Genomic DNA, 27,674 nt, shown 5'->3' with positions numbered 1-27,674 from the left:
CCTTCCCGTATTGTGCCAGCTTCGTTGATTCTTTCTTCAGTTCAACAACAAGTTTCAAATTCAAACTGTGTGTGGTTGTTTAAGAGGCTGAAATAGGAGACGCGTTTCCCTACAAGAATTTAGCCTCATATAGCGTTCTGCGCATAGACCGCGCATATAACGAACGTTATATAAAGTTTCAACTATTGGTCGAAAAGGTTTAGCTCTGGCTAAATCCCAATGAGTATTCCTGGTTGAAAGAAGTCCAACACTATGGATAATTTAAAATTGTCCAACATTCCTGATGTGGTCGCCGACTGTCGACAACGACTAAGTAGTCAATACCTAGTCGCAGAGTGCTTAATGAAGGATAGCCGCAACAAGGATGCTCCTGAGGTTGCGTTGGTTACTTTAGAGCAGCTCTTTGCGGACACGGTAAAGGCCTACGAACCCTATCCTCAACTTTCAGACGATTTAGCAAGCATAAAGGAAAATAAAAATGAATTTGACGACCGAGTTTCTACCTGGGTTCGTCGCATTAGCTTGCAGCCGAATGTTGCTTTACCTTGGCAGACAACCAGCCCTGAAGCCCCCGATGAAACCCAAGGCGGGGTTCCAAAGGAAAACAGATCAGTTTGTGGTCTTAGCGTGCGCTCTAGCTCGTCGCATTGTCGTAGTGTGCGCTCTAGTTCTACTACTAGCAGTAGAGTCCGGGTTAAAGCGACAACACGACTTGCGCGTCTTGCAATTCAGCAAACTGCACAACGACAAGAACTGGAGCAGCAGCACAAAAAGGTAGAGAGGCGCCGCGCCGAAGAAGAAAGGCGTCGCGTTGAAGAAGAAAAGCAGAAGCGACAAAAGGACGCGATGGAGATGTTGGAACTACAACATCAACTACAGGCAGCTGAGGTGGAGGAGAAAGTCTGGGACGAGGTGTCAGGAAATACAGAGTACATGACGGTGAAGGAAGGTTCTGAAGGAACGCCTACGTCATTACGAGAGCAGCCGCTCGAGGAGCAGCGTCGCGTCATGTTCACGTCACCACCTGTCACGTCCAGGAGAAGCCCCTCGGATCAACGGTATGTGGTTGACAGTGTAGCTTTATCTGATCCCCCGTCGCGATATTTCCCTAACGCAACGCCCTCCTTTGACGATCGAGATTACCTAACATCAGAAATCCCAAAAGTTTTACCCGTTTGTGAAAATAGAACGGTCAAGCAACAAACCACGCATGAAAGTGAACTCGCCTCGCTCGTGAAGCATATAAACAGACCGAAGCCCGAGGTAATTATATTCGATGGTAACCCAATGGACTATTGGAGATTTATTCGCAATTTCGATTCTCGTATCGACGACAAGGTCGATGTTGGTCCAGCACTGTGAGGGCAAGGCCCGAAGGTTGATCGAATATTGCTACAGAGTGAGGGACAATGGTTATCGACAAGCAAGACAACTGCTATATGACCAATACGGCAAGTCGCATATTATTGCGCATGCATGCGTAAGGTGCGTAGTTGATGGTCCGGAGTTACGTCCGAATGATGTCGCTGTACTAAGCGAATTAGCGCAATCGCTGCGCGACTGTTTACTCACTCTTTCAGACATTGATGAGCACTCAGAAATGAACAACTATCCAACACTGATTGCTGTTGCAAGCCGCCTCCCGTTTAAGATGCAGGAAGCTTGGAAGCGTCGGGTTGACGAGATTGTCAAAAAAACTGGTCGTGAGCCTCTGTTCCAGCATCTCGTTGACTTTGTGGAAACTGAAGACCGAATCGCGAACTCACTCTTTAGTCGGATGCTGGACGAGCATCGGAGTGAAGCCAAAAAGGTCAAAGCTAAAGGTAATAATGTAAGGGCCTCAAGTCACGCTATTTGGAGAGAGCCCGAAGCCCAGGCTCGCCCTGGATCCTCCAAGCTTCCCACGAACCGACTGTGCCCCTGCTGCTCAGAAAATCATAGTCTCACAGAGTGCAAAGAATTCAAAGCCCGGTCGTACAGTGACCGCGTGCGCGTTGTCCGACGCAGCAGGTTGTGCGACAACTGCTTTCGATACGGACATTTCGCTGTAAGGTGTTATAGCCCAAAGGCATGTTCCGTGAAGGACTGTAATGGAGCTCATCACGACCTGATGCACCCTCCGGAGAAGAAAGAAGAGGACCTCTCCCCTACCAAAGGTCCAGCTCCGGAACGTCGTACAGTATGCTCGGTCGTGTCGGCGAGAGAGGAAGATTGTCATGCTTCATCTGGTTGCCAGGCCGTAAATTTGATGATGGTTGCGGTGCGGGTCAGTGTCAATGGCAAAGCTGTGAACACATATGCCCTTTTGGATACTGGCTCTGGTGTCACTTTGTGTGACAAGAAGCTGACGGATAAGCTCGGATTACAAGGAGAACCTAGCAGTGTGACGATTAAGACGGTAAATGGAGACAGCCGCCGGAGAGACGGCAAAATGGTGAGTTTTTCCGTAGCCTCGCTTGACGGTGCTGCGACGGTGGAACTTCCCGAAGTGATTGCTGTTGACTGTCTGCCAATCACGGCTAACAGATTTCCAAGAAGAGCAGAGTTGGACAGACTGCCACACATCAAGGATTTGTCATTCCCACGTGTTGACTGCAGTGAAGCTCTACTGCTTATTGGACTGGATGTTCCAGAGGCCTTTATCGTGGAAGACGTACGGAAGGGCAAACCAAAGCAACCCATTGCGTTCAAGGTTCCGCTGGGATGGGCATTGGCAGGACCTATCGGAACACGATCTAATGATTCGTTCTCTGTTAACTTCACTCGTGTGGCTGACGACTCGCTGCAGGAGAAGTTGGAACGACTCTGGAAGACCGACTTCCATGACACCAATTGCACCGAGATGCCGATGTCACGGGAGGATCGCTATGTTTTGGATCAAATGAAGAGAGAAGTAAAGTTCGAACAAGGACATTACGTGCTGCCGTTGCCGTGGCGCCCAAATGAACAGCCGTTGCGTAACAACCGTGTCATGGCTCTTAATCGTTTGAGCTCGTTGGAACGCCGCTTTGTTCGTGATGACGTGCTGCGCCGCGCTTACACCGATACCGTTGAGGGCTACATAGCTAAAGGCTATGCCGAGGCGATCCCTGAAGAGGAACCCGATGAAGACGTGATGTGGTACTTACCGCATCACCCTGTTACAAATCCACACAAGCCTGGTAAAATACGTATGGTATTCGACTGTGCCGCCAAGTATCGTGGACAGTCGCTGAACGAAGCTTTACTCCAAGGACCTGACCTAACTAACTCGTTAGTTGGTGTTCTTTCTAGATTCCGGATGGAACGGATTGCTGTTGTGGCGGACGTTGAGGCTATGTTCCATCAGATACGCGTGAAACCGACAGATTGCGACGCACTTCGGTTTTTATGGTGGGGGTGACGTTTCGAAGAAGCCTACTGCTCACAGGATGGTAGTACACTTGTTTGGGGCTGCTTCCTCACCCTCGTGCGCGAGCTTTTGCTTGAAGCAAGCCGCCGAGGACCTGCAAAATGAATTTCCGAAAGAAACTGTCGAAACAGTAAAGAAGAATTTCTATGTCGACGACTGTCTAAAGTCCGTGCCAACAGAAGCGGAGGCTGTTCTGTTGGTCCAAAGCATCCGCACACTTCTCGAGAAGAAGGGTTTTCGATTGACGAAATGGCTAAGTAACAGCCGGCAAGTACTCGCGTCCATCGATGAAAGTGAACGAGCAAAATCCGCAAAGGAGCTAAACCTGGATGGTTCGTGCGAAAGAGTCCTCGGAGTCCGTTGGAACGTTAGCTCCGACGAGTTCGGTTTCAATGTCGATGTGAAGCAACCGAAGTCGTTCACTCGAAGAGCAATCCTTTCTGTGGTAAGTTCGTTGTATGACCCTCTTGGCTTTGCAGCTCCCGTGCTTGTGTGGTGGCAAAGATCATGCAGAGGGATCTATGCAGGAAACAGCTTGGATGGGACGACGTGCTTTCCAAAGAAGACACTGAAATGTGGAAGAGGTGGCTGGATCTATTGCCGCGCCTGGAAGGTGTCACTCTTCCTAGATGTGTGCTGCCACGCGTTTTCGGCAAGGTGCGAAACACAGAATTGCACCACTTTGCAGATGCATCATCTGCGGCCTACGGTGCGGTGACATATCTGAGGCTGGAAGACGACCGAGGACTAATTCACTGTTCGTTTGTGATGGGTAAAGCACGTGTTGCTCCCCTAAAGACATGTTCGATTCCGCGCTTGGAGTTAACTGCAGCCGTTCTCGCGGTCAAATTGGACCAACTTGTGAGGAGGGAATTGGATTTGGGCGAGTGCCGATCGGTATTCTGGACGGATTCGACGGCGGTTTTCGAAAGCATTCGCAACTGCAAGAAGCGATTTCCTGTGTTCGTGGCCAATCGCCTGGCCAAAATTGAAGATGTTTCTAGTCCAAGTCAATGGAGGCACGTAAACACGAACGTAAATCCAGCCGACGAGGCATCACGTGGATTAAACGTCAAAAAATACCTGAAATCAAGTCGATGGCTCACTGGCCCAAAGTTTCTTTGGGAAAGCGAGGATACCTGGGCCTCCCCACCGGACTTGTCCCCGTTGCCATTCCAGTTTTTGAATGAAAGGAAGGAGGATCAAACGGTCTGTTTGATTGCCAATGAGTCTTCCACTGATCGCTTAATCGCTAAATACTCCTCCTGGAATCGCCTGAAGAGGGCTGCTGGCTGGTTACTTCGATACAAGTTGATGTTGCTGTCAAAGCTGTTCCCGTCAAAATATCAAGCTGCGATGGGCCGCCTGACTGTTGTCGAACTCAGAGCTGCTGAGCGCGAAATAGTGAAATACGTGCAGCAAACCAGTTTCGGCGAAGAAATCGCTGCGGTGTCTAAGACAAAGGACAAAGCTGTTTGCCTACAAAGGAAGACTGGGCCCCTGAGAAAGCTAAGTCCAATTTTGGTGGACGGAATTTTGAGAGTTGGAGGAAGACTCGAACGAGCGATGATCGACTTTGATGTAAAGCATCCAATCATCCTTCCATATAACCACCGAGTTACGGACCTGGTGATCATGCAACAGCATGATGAAGTCGGACATGCTGGGATGGGGCACACGTGGTCGTCCCTCAGGCAACGCTACTGGATCATTAAAGGTGGTGTAGCGGTACGACGTGTTCTGGGCAAGTGTGTCTCCTGTCGACGACGAAACGGTTCCTTGGGAAAGCAGATGATGGCGGACCTCCCTGCTGCAAGGCTACAGGCCAAAGGACCACCGTTCTCAGCGGTTGGTGTCGACTACTTCGGACCCTTTCTTGTAAAACAAGGGCGCAGCGAGGTAAAGAGGTACGGGTGTATTTTTACTTGTTTTTCCACCAGGGCTGTTCACATCGAGATATCACATTCCTTATCGACGGACTCGTTCATTGGAGCTCTACGACGTTTCATCGGTCGTCGCGGACGTCCGGACGAAGTCTTCAGTGACAACGGCACCAACTTCGTTGGTGGTGAACGCATACTGCGCGAAGAGCTAAAGAAGTGGAATCAACATCAGATTTACACATATTTACAGCAACGTGAAATTGCGTGGAACTTCAACCCCCCCACTGCCAGCCACATGGGTGGCGTTTGGGAGCGCATGATACGCTCCGTGCGCAAAATTCTCAATGCAATTCTTGCGGAGCAGATCTTAACAGATGAAAGGGTGAACACTCTGATGGTGGAGGTCGAGGCGATCCTGAACTCTCGTCCCTTGGTCCCTGTGACGTTCGATCCCAGGGATGAAGGGCACCTAACCACCTACTGCTGCAACGTGCAGCGCCGAACATGCCCCCCGGGCTGTTTACGGAAAAGGACTGTTACCATCGCAACCGCTGGCGGCAGGTGCAATACCTAGCTGACCAGTTTTGGAGGTGATGGTCTCGGGAGTACCTTCCGACGCTCATGACCAGATCCAAATGGACGAAAGGACATACTAATTTCGAAGCCGGCGACGTCGTGCTGGTGGCAGATGACATCCAGCCTAGGAGCAAATGGCTTCTGGGTCGCGTGATCGATGTACTTCCTGATCGAAAGGGAATCGTGCGTCAAGTGATCGTCAAGACTCGTGCTGGTGAATTGAGACGCCCGATCGCGAAATTGTGTTGGTTACTTCGTGATGACACGAAGCGTGATTAATCGTATATGCTGTATTCGCAATTACTGTCCGATGTTTGTGTTTGTTATGAATGTACTCCTCGGGTTCGTACATTGTTGGGGGGTATGTTACATCGTATTTGCCAGTAATTACCGATTTCTATGAGACATTGGTGCTGTACCGTTGTGAGCTTACTTTCCGATACATGCGGTTTTTCTTTTTCGCCTGACTGTCGTGGTGAAAGTTGTTTTGCTGCTGTTTTGTGTAAAATGAAGTATTTGTTACTCAAAAGATTATTCTTGGTGAGTTGCGTTGTGTATAATGTGGTTTTGCAACCCTGGTAATATGTCAATATGTAAAGTAACATTTGCTAAATTTACTATACCACAAGTAATCAGTTCGCCTAGAAATATGGCTTCGTGTATATGATAACGTCATTAATGTAGTATTTACACTGCTCTTGTTTTGCAGTGCCTTTTCTTGTGAACTTTATCAGAGTGAAATCTCACTCTTTCTTGACTACATAAATTTGCTTTAAGTCTCGGTAAGTTTATGTTTATGTGTGTGACGTCATAATGAGGCCTTGTTTGCTAAATTGCTTGTTTTATTTAGGCGTTTGATAAGTTAGTGACGCTGATTGCTTCGAATTCTCCCGGTTGCCCAAATAGTTGGTGAGCATAATATTTAAAATTGTACTACGAGTTAATTGGTTTTGACACGTTGCCTTTGTGTAGAAACCGTCTCCTTCCCGTATTGTGCCAGCTTCGTTGATTCTTTCTTCAGTTCAACAACAAGTTTCAAATTCAAACTGTGTGTGGTTGTTTAAGAGGCTGAAATAGGAGACGCGTTTCCCTACAAGAATTTAGCCTCATATAGCGTTCTGCGCATAGACCGGGGCGCATATAACGAACGTTATAACCACAATACACTGTTATGCGCTGATAACTGACTGAAGGTGTGGCTTAGTTATCACTTGGCAAACGTTTAAAATTAAGCGAAGTGCATTGGGCCTCTATGACGTCACATAAAGCTTTGTAACCTTATGACATTACAATAAGGTACCACAAATATAAATACAAATAGTTAAATCTACAAAAGTTTGAATGTTTTCGATGAATGGGTCAAATTAGTGACCAACCTTAAATAAATGACATTATGGCTTGCCATACAGCGATTTTCATCAAATTCTTGAGTGAGAATAAATTTTTATTAGGCGCTAAACTTAAGATACACGTACTGCGCTAAAATGCGTTTTTTACGATAAATTGTACTTCGTAAAAGTCATTTCGTTGGAAAACGGTGAATGGGTCAAATTAGTGACCGAGCTTAATGTCATTTAGAATGTACTGGCTTGCCATACAGCGATTTTCATCGAATTCTTGGGTGAGGATAAATTTTTATTGGGCGCTAAACTTTGCTAATCGCACTTAGCTAAAATGCGTTTATTGCGATAAATTGTACTTCGTAAAAGTCATTTCGTTGGAAAACGGTGAACGGGTCAAATTAGTGACCGAGCTTAATGTCATTTAGAATGTACTGGCTTGCCATACAGCGATTTTCATTAAATTCTTGGGTGAAGATAATTTTTTATTAGGCGCTAAACTTAGATGCACGCACTTCGCTAACATGCGTTTTTTACGATAAATTGTACTTCGTAAAAGTCATTTCGTTGGGAAACGGTGAATGGGTCAAATCGGTGACCAGGCTTAATGTCATTTAGAATGTACTGGCTTGTCATACAGCGATTTTCATCAAATTCTTGGGTGAGGATAAATTTTTATTAGGCGCTAAACTTAGATACACGTACTGCGCTAAAATGCGCTTTTTACGATAAATTGTACTTCGTAAGTCATTTCGTTGGAAAACAGTGAATGGGTCAAATTAGTGACCGAGCTTAATGTCATTTAGAATGTACTGGCTTGTCATACAGCGATTTTCATCAAATTCTTGGGTGAGGATAAATTTTTATTAGGCGCTAAACTTAGATACACGTACTGCGCTAAAATGCGCTTTTTACGATAAATTGTACTTCGTAAGTCATTTCGTTGGAAAACAGTGAATGGGTCAAATTAGTGACCGAGCTTAATGTCATTTAGAATGTACTGGCTTGCCATACAGCGATTTTTATCGAATTATTGGGTGAGGATAAATTTTTATTAGGCGCTAAACTTAGATGCACGCACTTCGCTAACATGCGTTTTTTACGATAAATTGTACTTCGTAAAAGTCATTTCGTTTGAAAATGGTGAATGGGTCAAATTAGTGACCAGGCTTAATGTCATTTAGAATGTACTAGCTTGCCATACAGCGATTTTAATCGAATTCTTGGGTGAGGATAAATTTTTATTAGGCGCTAAACTTAGATGCACGCACTGCGCTAACATGCGTTTTTTACGATAAATTGTACTTCGTAAAAGTCATTTCGTTTGAATATGGTGAATGGGTCAAATTAGTGACCAGGCTTAATGTCATTTAGAATGGATTTTCATCGAATTCTTGGGTGAGGATATTTTTTTTATTAGGCGCTAAACTTAGATACAGTACTGCGCTAAAATGCGTTTTTTACGATAAATTGTACTTTGCAAAAGTCATTTCGTTGAAAGGCGGCCAATGAGGCAAACCACAGTCTGAATCCCCGGGATTTGATCAGTTTCATTCCAACGGGTGATTGAATTGCCTTATCTTCTAAAACCATATGCTTCTTCTTTGAGATTTTGCACGAAGAAAATAGCATTTTTTTTGTTGAGAGGTCTTCGAATAAGTTACTTTTTCTGCGAAAATCTGAATGACATGAGTTAGTGGCTAACGTTATGTTATTAAGTGTTGTATTGGGTAGTTTAACTGTTTAGGAAAATCGTGGGAAAGGAAAAAGGTCATAGTCTGTCAAGTTTCGATTATCGCATGATAATTAAACTGTAAAATGTTCAAATTCACATAATTCATTTTCAGGAAAATTTATCAGGAATTGATTTAGTTTATTTACAACATTTGTTTAAGAACCTTTCTTTGTGTGAATGTTCAATACTGTACCTTAAAACTATTGCCTCGTTGTTCGTTTCCTTCATTGATTGTTGCTATTGTTACGTCTTTATTATAAGCAGGTATTTCCCGATGTCAACCTTTCTTGTCTAATGAAAAAAATAAAATATGTGGTTATTGGTTACATTGATGTTGTATCAATAAAGGTTTAGAAATTGAGATATAGCTCTTTGCAAGCAGTGTATACTTTATACAAACTGCAATAAAATATGAGTAAATATCTTCGTATGTCCAATACTTATAAAAATATCGGTGTATACACTCTAAAAAAACTTCATTCATTTTAATGAATCTTTCTAATTATTGCAGGTGTTTTTGATTCTTTGGCGGCCGTATTCAGTGAAGTTACGATTTAAAACGCAGAAAACGCGACACAAACTTTTTTGTTTGCTTGCGATGAGAGAATTTTTTTCTCTTTTTTTATTTGCGCGCCATCTAACTAAAGCAGAAGACGCTCCTATTGGCCATCACAGTCGAGAAAAACAATCGAATTGTTTAATAACAATGGCATAACTAGGCTCGCTTCTGCACGTTGCGTCCAAAATGACAGAAAGTTTTAGACAGTTATTAAAGGTGTTTAAAATTTTAAATCTGTAATTTTTATGCAATTTGAAGCAACTATGCTGGCGTCCGAAATTGCGTCTTGATGGTCTAATGAATATTTTAAGGACTCGTAATTTAATCAACGAGAATATAGAAGAAACCATGAGAAGTAAGTTAATTTTTATTCTTTTTTGTTGTTTTGCATAGGCTGTAAATTTAATATTTAAAAAAATATTGCTAAATAAATGGATACTTACACCTGCCCCTTTGATTGTGGATATAAAGTGAGAGAAATAAAAAGATTTTCAAAACATCTTCGAATTGAGCACCATGGCAAACTTAAATTTTGTCATTTAAAATGCTGCCAACAAGGGTGCTCTGTACCACTTTTACTCGTTTAAATAACTATATAAGACATTTAAAAAATATTCATCCACTAAACACAGTCATCTCAAACGACCCAGTTAATATCACACCAAGCAATTTGTCGGATCCAATTCCATGTGAAAATTCAAATGATGAGTACACTCATTTACTGGAGGGCAGTCTTTTGCAATTCATTTTAAAAATGCGGACAAAATCTGGAATTAATGAATGTACAGTTGTAATGTTTATACAATTTTTAAAACAATATTTGCAGGACATTGAGCAAGCCATTTTAAAAACCTGTATGAACATATTCTTTGCAGTTAATAATTGGGCAGCTGTTTAGTCAAATTACACAAATAATTACCAAAATGGACACAATCTATAAGCAAAATCAATTCTTTTGTGAAAAACTGCAAATGATTCACCCAACAGAAGTTGCGTTAGGCCATAGAATCGATGAACGTTATACAAAGATCTTGATAAATTCGTTCAAGTTTCTGTCACCGAGACATTCCAATGCTTACCGTGCTTAAGAAACTTTTATCTGAAACAAATATAGCATCTTTGTTTATTTAGTACAGGTAAAACATCAGATGGGGTTTTGCAGTTGTATTATGATGGGGAAGTGTATAAAAATCATCCTTTATATAAGGATAACCCACAGGCTTTGCAAATTCAACTATATTATGATGATGTAGAAGTTGTAAATCCACTTGGATCAAAGACCAAAGTTCATGAAATAGCAATGTTTTATTACACCATACAAAACTTGCCTTTTCAGTATAACTCCTGTTTGCAAAATATTCATTTGTTGGCAACAGCTCATTCTGTTGATATAAAAAAGTATGGTTTTGAAAAAATATTAAAGCCATTCATTGAAGAACTTCATGAGCTTGAAAGTGAACATGGATTCCTAATTGAAAATGATTGTCGTTTAAGAGGAACAATTTCAATGTTTGTTGCGGATACCTTAAGCGGGATTCCCACTGGTTAACGATACGACTACGATCGGGGAATCCCCATGCTTCCTCCGATTTTGAAAAACACGACTGATCCGACAGCGATGTTGGTTACGTACGGTCGATGCCCACTGCTACGATTGTGAAACGACCTTATTCTAATATATCGTACGCCTACAAGCGCTAAATGTAAATAAATTTTGTAACAAATTCCATTAATGATTAACTCATATTTAATCATGATGACTAGGTTAAATCAAAATTAATCATTCATTATTATGCTCTTAAACAGTTTGACAAAGACTGTAAAAAATGATTTATTTCAATACTTATAACGGTGCTATAGTATGTTAAGCTGCATCTATAAAAATGTTTTAAAACAACACCATACCTAATTTTAATATACTATGATCGTAGGATCAGCATAAAAGTGTATTATGCAAAAAAACAAGGTCTAACTAAGATAAAAGAGCTGTTATATCTTATTCAAGCAGGGTTTCTCAGTGCACGTGGCTTACTTCACGCTTTGGATATAATCATATACCTCAGAAAATAAGACTCAGTTTCATTTTTCATTTTGATTTTTTACACAAAAGTAAAAGAGGAGCAACAAAAAGCAATCATCAAGGGAAATACAAAATGGTATAAAAAATCAGAAGATATATCAGCGTAAAGTACTTGCGTCATGTGTTGCATGTATAGAGTTACATGCTGTGGGGACTTGGCTCTCAACTCTGATGCTATAAAAGCACCAAAATTGTCAAACCTATCATTCTGCCTGGGCTCACTTAAACTTGCCAACCTTGAGTGTAACGTTTCTAAAACATTGAGCATTTTTCCCGCAAAAAAATATTAGCATGGTAATATTGCAATAGACCAAACACCTAACATTTTCTTTACATACTAAACTGCAAAAAAGACTACATGGTAATTAGTAACAATGTATTTACCTGAAATTCTCTTTGATCACTTTATTTTACTGTCTTCCTCTTCTTGCTGCCGTTTGCATCATAAACTGTGTCTCACTGCATGTTGGAGTGTCACTGTTGTTTAACTGTCCCTCCAATTCTCCATTTGAAAAGGCACTACAATCTGTATTGTACTTACAGTATATAAAAGCAAATTCATTGAAATATAAAGGAAGAAAACTATTTACATTACAACCAGAGCTGTGGAGTTGATTTAAAACCTTGTGCCTGAAACCTTCAATTATAACTCTGATTAATAGTCATACATTTACTATTTGTGCTTTAAATATTTGTGTAACTTAAAACTCCTTTTTTCAGTTTAATGCTACTCCTTTGTCCGAAAATTACTACCGATTCTCACTCCTCAGACTCGAGAAATAAAATGTTTATACATCATCTGAATATATACAAATTACATACTCTTGTCATAAAGTGATAGAGGTTCAATAAAGTAGTGTTTTTACCAAAATTTTCAGAAACTGTAACCATTTCCTCAGTTCTTGTGATTTCTTGGGAGAAAAAGTTGTCCTTTGTGCTAGAAAAATGATGCAGAAATATTTGTTGTTTGTCAAATGAAAACAATGAAAAAAAATCTGTCTAAAGCTCTGCATATTTATATGGTTTAATGTTACTACCTATCTCTTATGGATGAATTTGGTGCTGGAATAGAACTTAGAATTTGAATTATTTTAAGAAACAAAATCTGTATGAATATTAATGCATGAATTTCCAACAAATCTGTATAAAGGCATTCTAATAACTCTTCCTTGAAGTTTTTCTGGGAGTACAAACAAGTCACACCAACTTTCCAAGAAAGACAGCTTTGAAAAGTATGGCCAGGCTTCCGGAGCCTGCACACCAGATCCACTTGGAGCACCAGATAACTTTTTATGGTTTCGTGCATAGGTGCTTCTCAAATTTCCCCATCGCATCTGGCAGAACTGTACTGCGTATTGTGAAACAAATAGTGGTAAGCATTGCTTTAACTTAAGAATATCAGTAAACTGATTTGAGCAGTAGATAGTGTATAACAGTAAAATAATATTAAATGAAAAGTTTTAAAAACAAAAATACCAGATGAATTCATTTTGGCAGCGACTTCTTTCCAGGCACTTTGATTTTTGTTTTTATTTTTTTTGTCAGGGTGAAATTTAATAGGTAGGTTTGACACAATGTCAATCAGCTTCCGATTCCAAGTCTCTTCCTCCATTATACAGTACTTAATTAATTATTATGCTGTGAAAACCAAAAACAATTTTACAATATGCCAAATATGTTTTATAGTAAATATTCTCCACAAAGAAATAAAACATCTGTTGTTCACTTTTATAACATTGCTGTTTTCAATTATTACACTGTCTGAAACTGCAATAATGTTAAAGACTGAAAAAAGTACACTGTCTCAGTGGTTATTCATTTATAACATTGCCTTTATAAGTGTAATGTCTAATTATGGTCTCCTATGGTCCACTGCCATGGCACAGCACCAACTGTATAAATCTCTAATAAATCTTGCTTCTCTAGCATAGAAGTTCGATCCGATATTTGTGACCCTGCTAAGGTTGACTGAGGTGGGAATCGAACTTCTCCAGGAACCAGGAATGCACTCTCCAGACTCATCTGGGATGTCACCAAAATTACTGGATGGTGACTGCAAATAATTATGAAGTGCAATACTTGCTTGGACTGCCATTTCTGCAAGCTCAGGTTTGTAAAAAATCTGCCATCTTACAGCTAAAATACCAAACGCATTTTCCACTACTCTGCGGGCCCTACTTAGTCTATAATTGAATATTATTTTTTCTTTTGTTAGAAATCTTCCAGGATATGGCTTCATCAGATGCTTTTTTCACGGAACTTGATTGCTTAAATTTGGATGGAGCTGGAATACCCGGGAGATTGCTCTCAAGTCTTCGTCCTGTTTCAGAATTGAAAACAATACCTCCATCGCTATGACGACCAGAGTCCCCAATGTCAACCAAAATAAATCTGTAGTGTGCAAGGACATTCCAAATTGCTGAAAGGGTTTCTCTAAGGATTTTCCAAATAGTTGAATGACAACTGCTTTTGGGAAGATCCCGTTGCCAGATACCTGATGAATTTATATTATTTAGCTTTTAATTGTTTTATGTTATACTTAATATATTGATGTCATACCTGATAGTCAATACAAGCCTCTGTTTGGGAGTTATTGGTTTTCGAAAGTTTGTTGTAATTTTTGCTATATGAGGCGATAGCAATTCCAAAATATAATTAAATTGATCAGGGATTATTCGCATATATTCCCTAAATTTTTCTGGATTTTTTTTGCAACAAAAAAAACTGTTTTTTTGTGAAAAACGATAAACTTTATTTACTCAACATACCTGGCTTCGTTTGTTTTCAAGAGACTATACAAACAAGCTGCTTCTAGTTGAACCAACACAACTTTTTCACGCAATAATTGCATTTGCCATTGAAAGGATAAAGACATTTTTTATGTAAAATGATGCAAACTAAAGGTGTGTTTGCTTTTTTATAAATGTATGACTATTAATCAGTTGTTGACAATACAAGTTGTAAATACTTTTACCCTGTTTGTTTGTTCTGTGCTATTATTATGCTTGGTTAAAACTAAATACAAGTCAGACCATGATTTGACTAGCCTACTTCACTCCCGACGTCCTTACGTAGGCCCGACAAAGTAGAAACAGTTTCTACTTTGTCGTAGCGTCGTTAGCTCGTCTTAACGCGTCGTAAGCATCGCTAAAAACAGCCGCTCTGCGTATGCTCTGACGCAGTGGGCATTGGCCGTCGTTAACGTTCGTCGTTGTCGGATCAGAAGGCCCTAACGACGAGCTTACGACGCCAGTGGGAATCGGGCTTTAGCTGCACACTCTGAGTCACCATCTGCAACATACTTAACTAATTTTAAAGAATCAGACTTTCATATGAGATCATCTGACAGCCATAAATTAATTATCCAAGAAAAAAATTTCCCCACTGTGGTGTTTCTGGAATTTCACCTCTTGCCAGTTCAAAATATTTCACCACTGTTGAAAACTATTCGTTTGATATTATGCATGATTTACTTGAAGGAGTGGTTCCCAAAGAAATTAAGTTTGTGTTGCACTATCTTGTGTATGTGAAAAAGGTCATCACAATTAACAATATTAACAACCGCCTTGCTTCATTCAACTTTGGTGTGATTGAGTCAAAAGACAAGCCGTCGCCAAATTTTGCTGACCATAGCTTAAGGAAGTTAAATGAGACACTATTTAAACAAAAAGCAGCACAATCTTGGTGTTTTATTCGACACTTTCCACTTTTATTTAGAGATTTGTTTGCGAAAGATGATCTATACTTGGAAATTATTTTGCTACTCCTCAGAATTATGGATATAGTGTTTTCCACAGCTGTATCTATTGGTCAATTGGCTCAACTTGAAGATCTAATATTTGAGCATCACATGCTCTACAAACAAATTTTTCCTGGAATAAAATTTATGAATAAACATCATCACATGGTTCATTATCCAACATGTATAGCAAAGTTTGGACCATTAACCACAATGTCTTGCATGCGCTATGAAGCCAGGCATAATGTTTTTAAAAAACATGCTCATATGATATGTAATTTTAAAAACATTGCCAAATCAATGGCAACAAAAAAACAATTAAAGCAGTGTTTTGACATGGCATATTATGACATTGGTAATAAGGTTAATGTGGGCACTGGGATAGTGGAGTCTGTAAGCAGTTTAAAACATGCTGACCTAATATTGCAAAAGAATGGCTCATTATTAGCGAACGTATTTGTTCCACATGAAGTTTCACTAGGTAGCATTGTATACAAACAAAATTATATTGTTGTAATAGGTCATCATGAAAACTTACCTTTATATGGTAAGATTGTTCAAATATTGTTGTTACCTGATGATAAAATTAATTTTATTGTTCTTTTGTATGTTACACATGTGTTTGACACTCAGTACCATGCTTCTGCTATAACACCTTCCATACCAGAGAGTCACCTGTGTATTTCACAGGACGAACTAAAGAATATCTATCCTTGTAATTTAAAAGCACCAGTTAACTACATTGGAAATGATTGCTTTATTGTTGCAAAACATTGGGGTCTTTGTAATTAATATTAATATGTAAATTAACAGTTTTTTATATGTAATATTCTTCACCAGTATTATATCTGTTATATTTTTGTGCAGGAGAAAAAGTTGATGGCCAAACATTTTTAGAATTGAATGAAAATGATTTTAAGGAAGTTGGATTTGACACTATTGGGCAACGTAAAGCTGTCATGCGTTTTATTGCAAGTTTAAGTTGTTCGCCAAATGTACAGCTTTCTACTAAAAGGGTAATGCATACTACTTTTTGTTTAAAAATCTGTTTGGCTAAAAATCTAAAATTATTGTTTTTGCAGTTTAGTGATTTACAACAAAGAGTCCTTCAACATTCAAATGGTTCTATGGTGGTTAAGCAGTTGGAGGATGATGGTTTTTTAAATACACAAAATAAAAAAAAATTTGTAAAACTATGCACAGATATTCTTGTGGATGAATCTATCAAATGTGGTCACAAAAACCAGTATGTAATTTATTACTGACCTTAAAGTTGACTCCCAAATACCACTCGAGCCAAATATATGATTTTACAGAGTCAAGCTCCTTCGCTTACCCATTTATGTATTTAAAATATGTTTGATATAACCCACTCATAGGGTCATATATTTCATCCACTCACTACATGTAGTTACAAAATATTATATATGCTATTTTACCCACTGTTTGAGGCCTTACCAGTTGAACAAATTTAAGTCAGATTCTGGACCTGGGAAGTCTTACTCGAGACTCAAGCAAAACAAATAGACTCTGTTGAGTCCTATATCCGACTCTACAGGTAGCTAAATTTTCAAAGATATATTTAATCATATATATATATATATTTAGATATCCATCATCAGAACTTAAATTAGAACTTGCTCAGGCAATTGTTGAAGAGTTTCCAGAACTGAAAAGCAAAATTTCTGGATGCAATGGCTATGTAAGAACATAAACTGGAAATTCTGTACTTTTCAATATCATAATAGAACATTACCTTACAGGAACATTTCTACGACCCAAGGTCGAAAACTGGATATATTGAGAGTAGACTTAAAACTATGCGACGAAAACTTCCTGCTGACCAAAAAGCGTACAAACAAAGGGGATTCAAGCGAAACCAAAGCAGTGACAGCAGCACTTCTTTTGAGTCAGACTCTACAGTTGACTTACGAGACAGTGATGATATGATTCCAATTAAAAAAAAGGTATTTATGAATACCAATTTTGCTTTATTGCATTAGAAATACTAGTAAAAATCAAATTTGACAGATATTATGGCTCCAGGATACATGCCCCACCACAGAATCACTCCCTTTGATATACAGTGCAATGGATGTATGTTTTGAATATAGGCGCCTGGATATTGAAAATGACTATCCTTCCATTACTTCAATCTTGAAAAAATATCCAAGATTTATTGATGTTAATTATGGAGAACTTGTAAGTGATAAAATGATATATTTCATAGTTAGTTGCTTTACTTTTGCTGTTTGTGTTCAACAGATCTTGATGGATTATTTCAAGTTAAAAAAGCCTTGTGCAACAAACATGAAAACTGTTTTTTCATGTCTTGCACAAAAAATTATTAACCATTCAATGAAAAAAGCATTGACCATGTCTCAATTGGAGAGATACTCAGACAGTAAGTATAATGTCCCCCAAACAATTTCTGTAGATTTAATATAATGCGGTTCTTTGCTTTTTAGAAAATTTAGCAGCAGTTATGGCTTCTACAATCACTTCTGCCACCACTAAATATGAAGGGACTTAAAGGACACCATTCTGTGATTGTCTTTAATGGGGTATGTTCGTGTTTTGACAATGTATTTAAATTGCATATTGTCAACTATGCAATAAAACACGTGTTTTCAGGAAAACTGCAGTATTGAAGAGTACATGAATGGAAAACAAAACTACTTCCAGATAATTACTTTCTAATATTAGACAACACTCCTGTACCAGTGGGCTTAGATTTTCTTGAAGCTTTTAACGTTAAGTATTATGCTAAACTTGCAGCATTTTACAACTTTTTTGAGGTACACTGCCTCAGCATGAAAGCTATGTGCTCTGTACATGCTCTGCCTTCTGCCCTGTAACATGTAATTTTGTAACCTGTGCTGCTTGATTTCGTTAATAAAGTGAAAGCAACAATGAATACGACTGATTTAAAGATTTTTAAGGTTAAATGAAAAAGGTGTAAACTGAACATTATAATCATTTAAAAATAAGTGAACTGATCGATTCAAATATAGTTCAAATAAATATAATCGATTCTTTATAATCATTCAAAGAAATGAATAAATTAAGATTCAATCCAGTTCAATCTTTGAAAGAGAGGGAGCAAAATTGATTCAAATTTCATTCAACTTTTTTTAGAGTGTAGGTTTTCTGATAAGCGTTTATAAAACTTGCTATTAAATTTTCTTGAACATGTTTTTTTTTAGTTCTTAGATTGGCAATAAAATTTTGTGGTAAACGGGTTGAAAAATTTCTTATCAAAAATTATAATGGTTATTTTAGGGTTAAATAAATTATTGTCAAATTCATTGGAATTTTGGTTGCAGGAAATTTTGATTATAGTCGATTGTGGTGATTTTTTTACAATTTGTTTGGTAATTTGACAATCTAAGATTAAGTGGTTGAAATAATCGTTTTGGGATTGGAAAAAGTTGCAATCTAGTTTGATTTTATTATCTCCTAGTGAATTTCGAAAATGAATTTACCCCCAAAATAACCTTAGCGATTGTTGCTGTTTTTTAGTGTTAGTTTGTCCCATTTTATTTGTTCGTTAGGGTTTTCGAATTTTTATTTTAAAGCGTTTTCAGTTTTGATTTTTCCGAATTCATTGTTTAAATTTTTAATTTGATGATAATTGTTCAGAACAAATTGCCGAGTTTTGTTGGGCTTATAGATAGATAGATATGTTTATTGTTAGGGAAGTAGATTCCCAGGGAGCAGCGAAAGACCGTTAGGTCATCAAAGTCAGCCGCTCCCTGACCGCAATATAATCAGAATACATGTACAGGTACGGCAAATTAAATCATTAAAAAACAAATTTAAATACAATGAAACAACATAATTTTGGCCACATTAGTGGCTGCTATAACAGTGCAACCTTTCAAAAAGAGGTACAAACAAACAAACAGCAAAAAACAAAAGGGCAACGGTGCAAAACAAGCGACAGAAGGGGCACAATTTGTGAATGGCACCTTTGCCATACAATACAATAATTACAATGATAACAATACAATAAAACACGAACAAGGATATGTCTTTAGATATATGGATTGTTAATTATATGGGCCGAAAATTTATTTTCGGGACATATCTTGTTTTTGCCCGAAAATGTTTCAGACCGATTTTTGTCCGGAGCTTTATAGAAAAAGTATACATCGTAGAACTTTCAGACTTTTATGAGTCTTCACCCCTCGGGGCCTCTGACTGGGGGACAATAAACCTAAAATATCGTAACGTCATCGTTTTAGCTTTTTGTTGCTATCTACTCCTACCTAGCGGCAGAAAAACTCAATACAGAATTCGTTTATATCGCTTCCTTGGTTCAGCTCGCAAGTGGCTGCTGGCATTCTGCTGCGCTTCATTGTCCCGCGCGTGCGACTTGCATTTAAGAAAGAGGCTTTAGTAAAATAATTTACTACTCACAAAACTTAATCGTATTTCATTTTATTGTCGCGGTAATACACAAAGAGGTAAGGCCGTGAATAAACTTTCACCCACTGTGCAATTAACGCAGGGAAGCATTGCGAGTAGGGATGTTCAAAGCAGAATATCGGCGACCAGTATAAAATAATTTTTCACCCATCGTAAAGCAGGGAGGCATTGCTAGAAACTTCATTTATATGACGTTCGTAAACTCGGTCGCCAGATGGAATCATAAGTTAAAAAAACAGAAAATGTTCTTGAAGGTGTAAAGCTTTCAGGCGTGAAGTGCCCTTTTCAGGCGTGAAGTGTTTGTCGGAAATTATTTTTGAAGTGGCAAAAATGAAAAAACTAAATGAATAAAATATTTTGATGGCAAAACGATAGAAAATTAAACCCTGGCAAGTACCCCTTTCGTATCTAAGACATAAGTTAAGGCAAACAAGTTAAGGAAATAAAAGAACAGGCAACGTTTATACTACACCACAAACCAAAGTCAAATAAATAACATTTAAAAGCATCCCTGATATGTATAACGCTCCACAATCCCCCCCCTCCACAAACGAAAAACATTAAAAAAAAATTTTGTAAAAATATATGCTAAACCCTGAAAATATACCCCCCGATAAAATATACAACAACCGCACCCCCGTCTAGTTGGTATGTTTCAGACCGATTTTTGTCCGAAGCTTTATAGAAAAAGTACACATCGTAGAACCTTCAAATTTTCAGACGTGGCGTAGAGTGGTATGTAGGTGCTTTGTAAAAGTTTATGAGGCTGCACCCCCAGGGGCCTTTGCTTGGGGGGCAAAAACCTGAAATATTGCGTTTTCTGAAATATTGCGCCTCTTTCTAGCTAACGACTGCCATCTAGCAACAGAAAAACTTTCATACAGAATTCGTTCACATTCGCTTGCTTTGTCCAGCTAGTGAAGCGACTCACCGCCTGCTGTGCTTTATTGTCCCGCGCGTGAGACTTTCATTGTGTGAAGTGGCACGTCCAACACTGGGCTCGTGCGACTTGCATTTTAAAAAGAGGCTTCTCTTTAGCGATAAGCTTCGCCTAATAATCAAGTGTCAATAGGGTGTATTTACCGCCGCAAATTTAAATTCGAAATCTCAAGGCAGTGTACGCCTCTCTGTTAGCACCTGTTGTGCCTGTTGCTCCTACCAACATCAGGCCTAAACAACTATATAACATAAAGTACACAATACAAAATATTAAAAAAAAAAATTAAAATGAAGTAAAAATTAAAAATAAACACTACGCCCTGAAAATATAGCCCCTGACAAAATATTCAACAACCGCACCCCCGTCTAGTTAATTTTGACTTTATATAGAGTGTCCAATTATGATATATTTCCGTTGGGCGTTCTAGTTTTTTTAAATGTCTTACTCTCTCAAGTAGTGCGGTTATGACTTTTTTTTCTATGTTTAGTATTTTGAATCGGCTTCCAGTTTGCGTCGGTCGATATGTTTAAGGTTTGGGGGTGCCATAGAAATTTATTGATTAAAATTCCTGGATGGCTTTTTTTGTTGGGGTTTTAATGCGGACAATTATGCATTATTTTTTATATTGATAGAGAATTTATAGTTGTTATAAATGTTCGTCTGCCATAGCCGTGTATGTGACGTCATAAGCGTTATGTTGATGTTTCGTACTGCGCTCTGTGGGTCCAGTACTTGCTGAGTTGTACGAAGAGTATATAGAATCACATTACGCTTTCACATTTGAAACACAAGTAATATAATATAACAAAATCATCATCGGCAACGCTTACTGCCAGAAATAACGTGAACACAGTTTAAGTCCATGGGGATTTTTTAAGAATTTTGTAATTTTTATTTTAGTATTTTATTTGTTCATTTTGTTAAGGACAAAGTAACAATGTTCATATAAGTTTTCTATGTTTTTCTGTCAAGTGCAACCATGCGTCGCGGAATGATTCCTTTGTGTATTTTGGCATGGTTTTGATACACCCTTTTTAGTAGTGCAATCTTTGTGTACTTTCTGTTGCAAATGGCAGTTATCTGTTGAAATCGGCTAAGTTTAGTTGTTTATATGCTCGTTAATGTAAGCTAATTGCAATTTAGTTAATGTCTAGTTAGGTAAAAAAGTGTTTTGGTTACATTTGTTTATTGTTATTCTTTAAATGTTTAGATTAGACGATTAAACCACCAACACCGTAATGCTAAACACCTTAGGTACTGTGAAATTCAGAAATCTCAACGTGTTCTCTCCTGTATACTGTTAAACCCTCTGTATGCTGTGATCTGGAGTGCCCTCTCTTTGGATGCGAACTGTATTTGTTGCCGAATTTGTCCACCGTTCTCTCTCACCTTTATCGCCATAATATAACACTGAAAACCATAGTTTGTGCAGTTTAGAGGACAATTGTAAATTTCCGACTCATCGTTCCTGATGACGCCAATTACGAATGCACAAGCCTAGGTTTGCTGACTTGTAAGCCTATGCGTGACAGTCCTAAAATTTTGGACGTCACAGTCGTCACATACATGTTTTGGTTTACTATTATTTTGTAACCTTTGAATAATATCCAAGTTTAGCTGAACTACTGCTATCTTTTTAATTGAGTTTCAAAGTATTTCTGTTTGGATTACTTTTTTAATTTGTTGTAGTAGGATTTGTAAGATTTATAATTTTTTATATATTATTTATTTTATACGAACTCCAGCGCTTGCACTTGTCTGCGCGATCAATGGTGCAGTACGTCTACACTTCACAATGCAACAACTTCTTCAGTATCTTCACATTTGTTGTCCAGGCTTCCACGTCCCTGCTGTTTAATCACTCTTTAGTGTGCATCCTTTCAGTCTGTTTGATCGGATGGTGCCAACCGAACTAAACCAGATATCAAAATACACCTTGAAGTTCTTTGTCTCCTGACAACATTTCCAGCAACGCCTAGGTTTTCAGGCAACGGGTATACACCATGAAATCGTAAATCATACCAGGCATGACTGTTAATCAACAGGGTGGCGCTCTCCTGTAACATGGCATCACGCAGTCTTTAAAAGCGGATCGTTGTCTCACGGGCCTTTATTTCGGCATCATATTAAAGCAGGGATTCTTAAACTGGGGTCCACTGACCAATTGAAATATTAGTGTATAACCTGTATAAAGGAAAAAGTTTAATTAATAATAAAACGTTTTTGCACTCAATGTATTTAGACTCTTTTTATCCTTTTAAATTTGTTGACCGAAAACTGCAGATTTCTGAAGTCTATTTGTCTATTGTGAAGTCAATTTATGAGGTCTTTTCTTGTGACGTTCTTTCGAGGTCTACGGTAAAAAAAGTTAAAAATATCTTGAGAAAATGTGGAAAGCGATTTCTTGTTATTATGTCCGCTATCAAAAAAAAGCGAGAAAAATTGTAGTACCAGTATGAGGCTGTTGCGGTGCCTAAAGCGTTTTTAGGAGGTCGAACGCAGCAACCACTACATCAAGCAAATTATGATCTTTCACTTAACTTTTTAATGTTTTGTTTATATCACGAACAATTTTTCATTAAACATCCGTTTATAAAAGTCATGTTTTATACATGCGATGGACAGTCAGTCGGGTAGGTATTGCTATGATTCGTCTTAAATTTTTCTATATGCTTTATTACGTTTTCCTCGCGGTCTTTGGGCAGTGTATTGTGATTCCCTGTCTTATACCACGCATATTCGGTTTGCTTGTTTCTGCAATCTTTTCCAGGGCATTTTTTGCACGCTTTACATCAACATCTGACAGCGTAAAAAAGCTTGTCCATAAACTGGACATAGGCGGAAAAGACTTGTCCAGACATAAATCCCGTTGGGTGCATCTTTTTATAAAGATGTTTTTTTTGTGCCTTAAATTGGACATAAGTCTCTTTAGTTTACCAGTGACGATGATATGTTACGCCAAAAATACGGTTCCTACTTGACGACCTGTCGCTGACCTTGCACACAACTAAATTAGATAACTTATTTATTGCAGAAAGGCCACGCGGCGCGAGCGCGAACGCTAGCTTGCATGCTTGCTCCTATAAAAAAGGTGACCACGCCACACCAGAACTGAAACGAGACTGATGCCCTCGTGCGCGGTTTCGCAAACAAAAAAGATGTCCTTTAGGGCAGAACAATCAGTGATTAGGAGTAAAAACGTAAAGGTGTGAGTAACAAAAGAAACAAATAATAAAGGGGTCCTGGCGTGCTCGCTATTTGTTGCGCCATTTCTTATTCACTGCTTTGACGGCCTGTCACTGACCGGATGCCACATTCAAGTTAAACATTAGTATTTATATTATCAGTATGGCCGTGTGGTGCGAACGCACAAAGCGCTAGCGCACACGCTCAAAACGAGACTGCCGGGGTTCTCTAAGGAATTGCCCGTAACAAAAAAAAAGAGTAAAACAATTAGTGGTAACAAGTGAAAAACGCAAAAGTAGAAAGGCAGCGAAACAAACCAAGTGAGGTGAAGTGAAAAGTTAAATAAAGCGAACGAAAATATACATATACAGCTATTCTTAACAGATAAGCTTCTCGCCTAAAAACAAAAAATTCTAAAAATCGAAGTACATGAAACGTGTGACCTACCGGGGCTATAAGGTGTGCGCACGAATTAGCAGGAAGGCATTAAAATTCAGTTGGGATTCGGGTTAACATGTAGAAAGCTATAAAACAGCCCTTGCCACTTGCAAAGAAAGTCGTTAATTTTGTAATAGATTCTCCGATTTCTGAACCGATTTAACCATACTTAGGAGAACATATTGAAATTCGGCACGGATTCGGCGTACTTACAGCGGTAAATTACAAAACACGCACACAACGAACAATTCAAAAGGGTTTTCAGATTGATCTGCCACAATACCAAACAACATATGAACAGGATTAGGGCGTAAATCAATCAGAAGTTTCGCCGAGATCCAGGCAGTTACTTTTTCCCAGAAAGTTACCACTTTGGTACAAAAATAAAACACGTGCGCTACATTTCTTTAATTCCAAATTCCCACTTGATTTGCTGTTTGACTGGGGGGGGCAAGCCAGCATCTTTAATATGTGATTAAATTTCTTTAACTGTATCAAGTTTTAAGTGAAATTTAGTAGCAGTCTGCAACTTGTTGTCAATCATGGATATATGTTACTAGGTTTATTTAAGGCCCATTATTGTCCATAGCCTAAATTAGTTTTAGATGTTCTAAATAATCCTTGGGCGAGGTTATCGTAAGACATACCTGTAAACATTATGTTAACCAGCTGTTTGCAGTCCGCAATTGTTTTTCTGATAGTTTGCAAAGGAATCAGTTTTCGGGCTTTTTGAGAGAGGGCAGAGGAACATTCTATTATTTTATTGTTGCTTATACTACTTCTTTCCATTTTTTTCCAAGGCGCCTCTTATAACTGTCATCGAACAGTTTTGTTACCCTTTTGATACCCAGCGCGGGATGCATGTTAGCGCCACCTTGACCAACGCTAGCGCATAATTTTGTTCCTTTTATCCTCTCCCATTTAGAACCCCAAATAAATTGAGTTAGGTTGTAAAGGCAATGACCAAACAGCTTTACGGCTGCATTAAGTTTTGTAAATTTGCTAAGTGAGAAAGGCTTTTGAAATATCTAGAGTTCTTTTATGATATGTATACTATTTGATTTAAGTGTATATTATTGGTAAAAACACAAATATGAAAAGGTTTTTATTACAGTCAAACTACAATAATTATCGTCTGTTGTGTTTAAAGCTGTTTACGCAAGGCTGTTTGTTTCATAACAAGGGTAAATAACTAGCTGACATGTTTGCATTAAAGCAGCCAGCAAACCAGGCGAATACCAATAATATATCAGTTTAAAAAGTTTTCTGGAAGGTTCATCGGGATGACGCTGACGATTCTGCAGGGGGCAAGCTAACTATCTAAAAAGGGACGCTCCGTCCTAATCTGTCGCCCGGGCCTGACGTGTTCATGTTAATTTTACAACCTGAGCACCCTTTTTAAACTCGTTATTGAAAAGCTTAATACCAACAAATTCATCAGCGCGTAGTGCTGAGGCCAGGCATTCTCTATGCACAGTACAAAAAGTGTAGGTGAGAGTGGGTCGCCTTGCCTCACAACACGTTCGATTACGAATGCCCGGGATAGAAAGTTTTTTGGTTTGTGATTTTACATGGATGGGTTTGTGTAGCAGCACCGCAGCCAGTGTAAAATGTTGTTTCCAAAACCAAAGCTTTGCATATAAAATCCTCTCTACAGTACCTTTAATACGATTTTATAGTCGGTATTAAGTATAGCGTGATTGGTCTGTAGTTGTTTTAGAAGTCGAGGAATATATCATCCTTAATCTCAGGCCAAAATGATTGATAAAACTCTGCCGGAAACCCATCCAGTCCCGGGGATTTGTTTTTTGGCATACAAAGGATCCGCTGTATGTGGTTCATGTGCAGTTAGCCGCAATAACTGTTCCGTGTTTAGTTGCGGAAGATTTAATTTAACTAACCGTGATTTAATTGCAGGCAGTGAGTACTGAGTTTGGCCAGTGCATGTTGTGTCTCCCACATTTAAGCGATTTATTAGCGGTGTGTCTTTTTTCGAGATTGAGGAAATATTTTGTATTTTTTTCTCCCAACTCTGCCCACTGTGCTCTCTACTCCTTATAATAGCCCCTTTGTTTTAATTTTAACTAACATGTCAAGTTCGTTTTTAAGTTTTGTTAGTTCATTTTTGTTGAATAGGGGTTGTGGATGACGTTATTTCATGTGAGCTATATTTAATTGACACCCCACGTAACTGCTTTTAGAGCGTCCCACCTAACATAGACCTTTTGTTGGTTATGTTATAATCTTTAATTGTACTACGAATTACACAGTGAGGTACTTTTTATCCCCTAAAGTTATTGTTAAGCTTCCAATTAATAACCAGTTCCGTGTAGAATTGGAGCTAATTTAATAGAAATTGTCACTATTTTGTGGTCTGACGTGATTCCCTGGACATGTCAGTGGGTAAGACATCACACATAAATGTCTGGGAAACCAGAAATAAATCTTGCTACCTTTGGATTACTTCTAATCCTGGAATATTTTGGGGTTGTTGGATGCAAGACACGAAACGCGTTATGCAAGCCTAGCGTGAGTTGCGGTTTGCGTGCTGTGGGCGCCTGTACTCTAATTTGTCACTACTACTATTATTATAAGGTCATGGCTGCTTGACGTCATTAGGTTTGAAAATACGCTATCAAAGAATGTTGGACTGTCAGAGTTTGGGCCATATCTATTAGTTGTGGGTCGGCGATTAAATCTGTTACTGATGAATACGTTAGGCGCTTGGAAAACAAATAGCCACACCTCTACTAGTTCCATGTGCCCATATGACTTTTCGTCCGCGGGAAAACAATGTGTCTCCTGCAGCAACGTAATATGATATTTTTTGTCTCTGATTTTATCTGAAATATATTTTTTTACACATTCACTTCAAACTTATGTTTATACGATGAAAGACACACACACAACATACATGTTTAATAACATCTGTGATCTAGCCCCTCGAAAGCTGCTTTATGACCAACGATTACGCTTCCCTAATCAATAGTACACCGAAAAGCCATCGCAGACTCGCCGAATCTGTCGATCTATGATGCAAGCCAGAAACACAAACTGGCCTGCAGTGAGGTTCGAACTCACGACCTCCGGTCAAGCCGGGGCCGTCGCTCTACCAACTGAGCTATGCAGGCTCAGTAAAAAGCGAGTCGAGAAACAGCCATACGCCAATACTTCTTGCACATTCTGTTAGTACAAGCAACTTCACATTGGGGGATCATCAGTCCGTATCAATCAATGAAAGAGACACACACACATACGTGTTTAACAACATCTGTGATCTAGCCCCTCGGAAACTGCTTTATGACCAACCATTACAGTCGGCTTCCGTATCAATAGTTCACCGAAAAGCCGCCATCGCAGACTCGCCGAATCTGTC

General features: G+C 38.9%; 3 protein-coding genes and 1 non-coding gene across 4 annotated transcripts; 3 read left to right on the top strand and 1 right to left on the bottom strand.

Moving 5' to 3' along the window:
- Positions 1 to 252: 252 nt before the first annotated feature.
- LOC146137977 (uncharacterized) lies at positions 253 to 3,382 on the top strand. Its single transcript, XM_083394494.1, is given in 2 exon segments — positions 253 to 1,343; positions 1,345 to 3,382. Coding segments are annotated over 2 exon segments (3,129 nt in total).
- Positions 3,383 to 4,412: 1,030 nt separating this feature from the next.
- Positions 4,413 to 5,848, top strand: LOC146137976 (uncharacterized). The gene has a single exon (XM_083394493.1). It carries the CDS (start codon positions 4,706 to 4,708, stop codon positions 5,846 to 5,848), a length of 1,143 nt encoding a protein of 380 aa, XP_083250619.1. The 5' UTR covers positions 4,413 to 4,705.
- A 47-nt stretch (positions 5,849 to 5,895) lies between these two features.
- On the top strand, positions 5,896 to 18,003 carry LOC146137975 (uncharacterized). Its single transcript, XM_083394492.1, has 7 exons — positions 5,896 to 6,064; positions 16,171 to 16,319; positions 16,386 to 16,549; positions 16,912 to 17,005; positions 17,067 to 17,270; positions 17,350 to 17,505; positions 17,938 to 18,003. Exons 1-7 carry the CDS (start codon positions 5,896 to 5,898, stop codon positions 18,001 to 18,003), a joined length of 1,002 nt encoding a protein of 333 aa, XP_083250618.1.
- Positions 18,004 to 27,354: 9,351 nt separating this feature from the next.
- Trnaa-ggc (transfer RNA alanine (anticodon GGC)) lies at positions 27,355 to 27,429 on the bottom strand. The gene has a single exon. It is a non-coding gene; the product is annotated as a tRNA-Ala (tRNA).
- Positions 27,430 to 27,674: the final 245 nt, after the last annotated feature.

Source organism: Ascidiella aspersa, chromosome 7, assembly GCF_963924565.1.
Source record: "Ascidiella aspersa chromosome 7, kaAscAspe10.2, whole genome shotgun sequence".
Taxonomy (NCBI): domain Eukaryota; kingdom Metazoa; phylum Chordata; class Ascidiacea; order Phlebobranchia; family Ascidiidae; genus Ascidiella; species Ascidiella aspersa.
The sequence above is the reverse complement of the archived record's forward strand: the minus strand, read 5'-3'. Positions and strand labels throughout refer to the sequence as shown.

Bases quoted from the DNA above. Each gene is read 5' to 3' on its own strand.
- LOC146137976 (XM_083394493.1), top strand. From the start codon at position 4,706: ATGTTGCTGTCAAAGCTGTTCCCGTCAAAATATCAAGCTGCGATGGGC.
- LOC146137975 (XM_083394492.1), top strand. From the start codon at position 5,896: ATGACCAGATCCAAATGGACGAAAGGACATACTAATTTCGAAGCCGGC. The intron at 16,320-16,385 runs GTAATGCATACT...TTGTTTTTGCAG, and splicing joins TACAGCTTTCTACTAAAAGG to TTTAGTGATTTACAACAAAG. The intron at 17,006-17,066 runs GTAAGAACATAA...ATTACCTTACAG, and splicing joins TTTCTGGATGCAATGGCTAT to GAACATTTCTACGACCCAAG.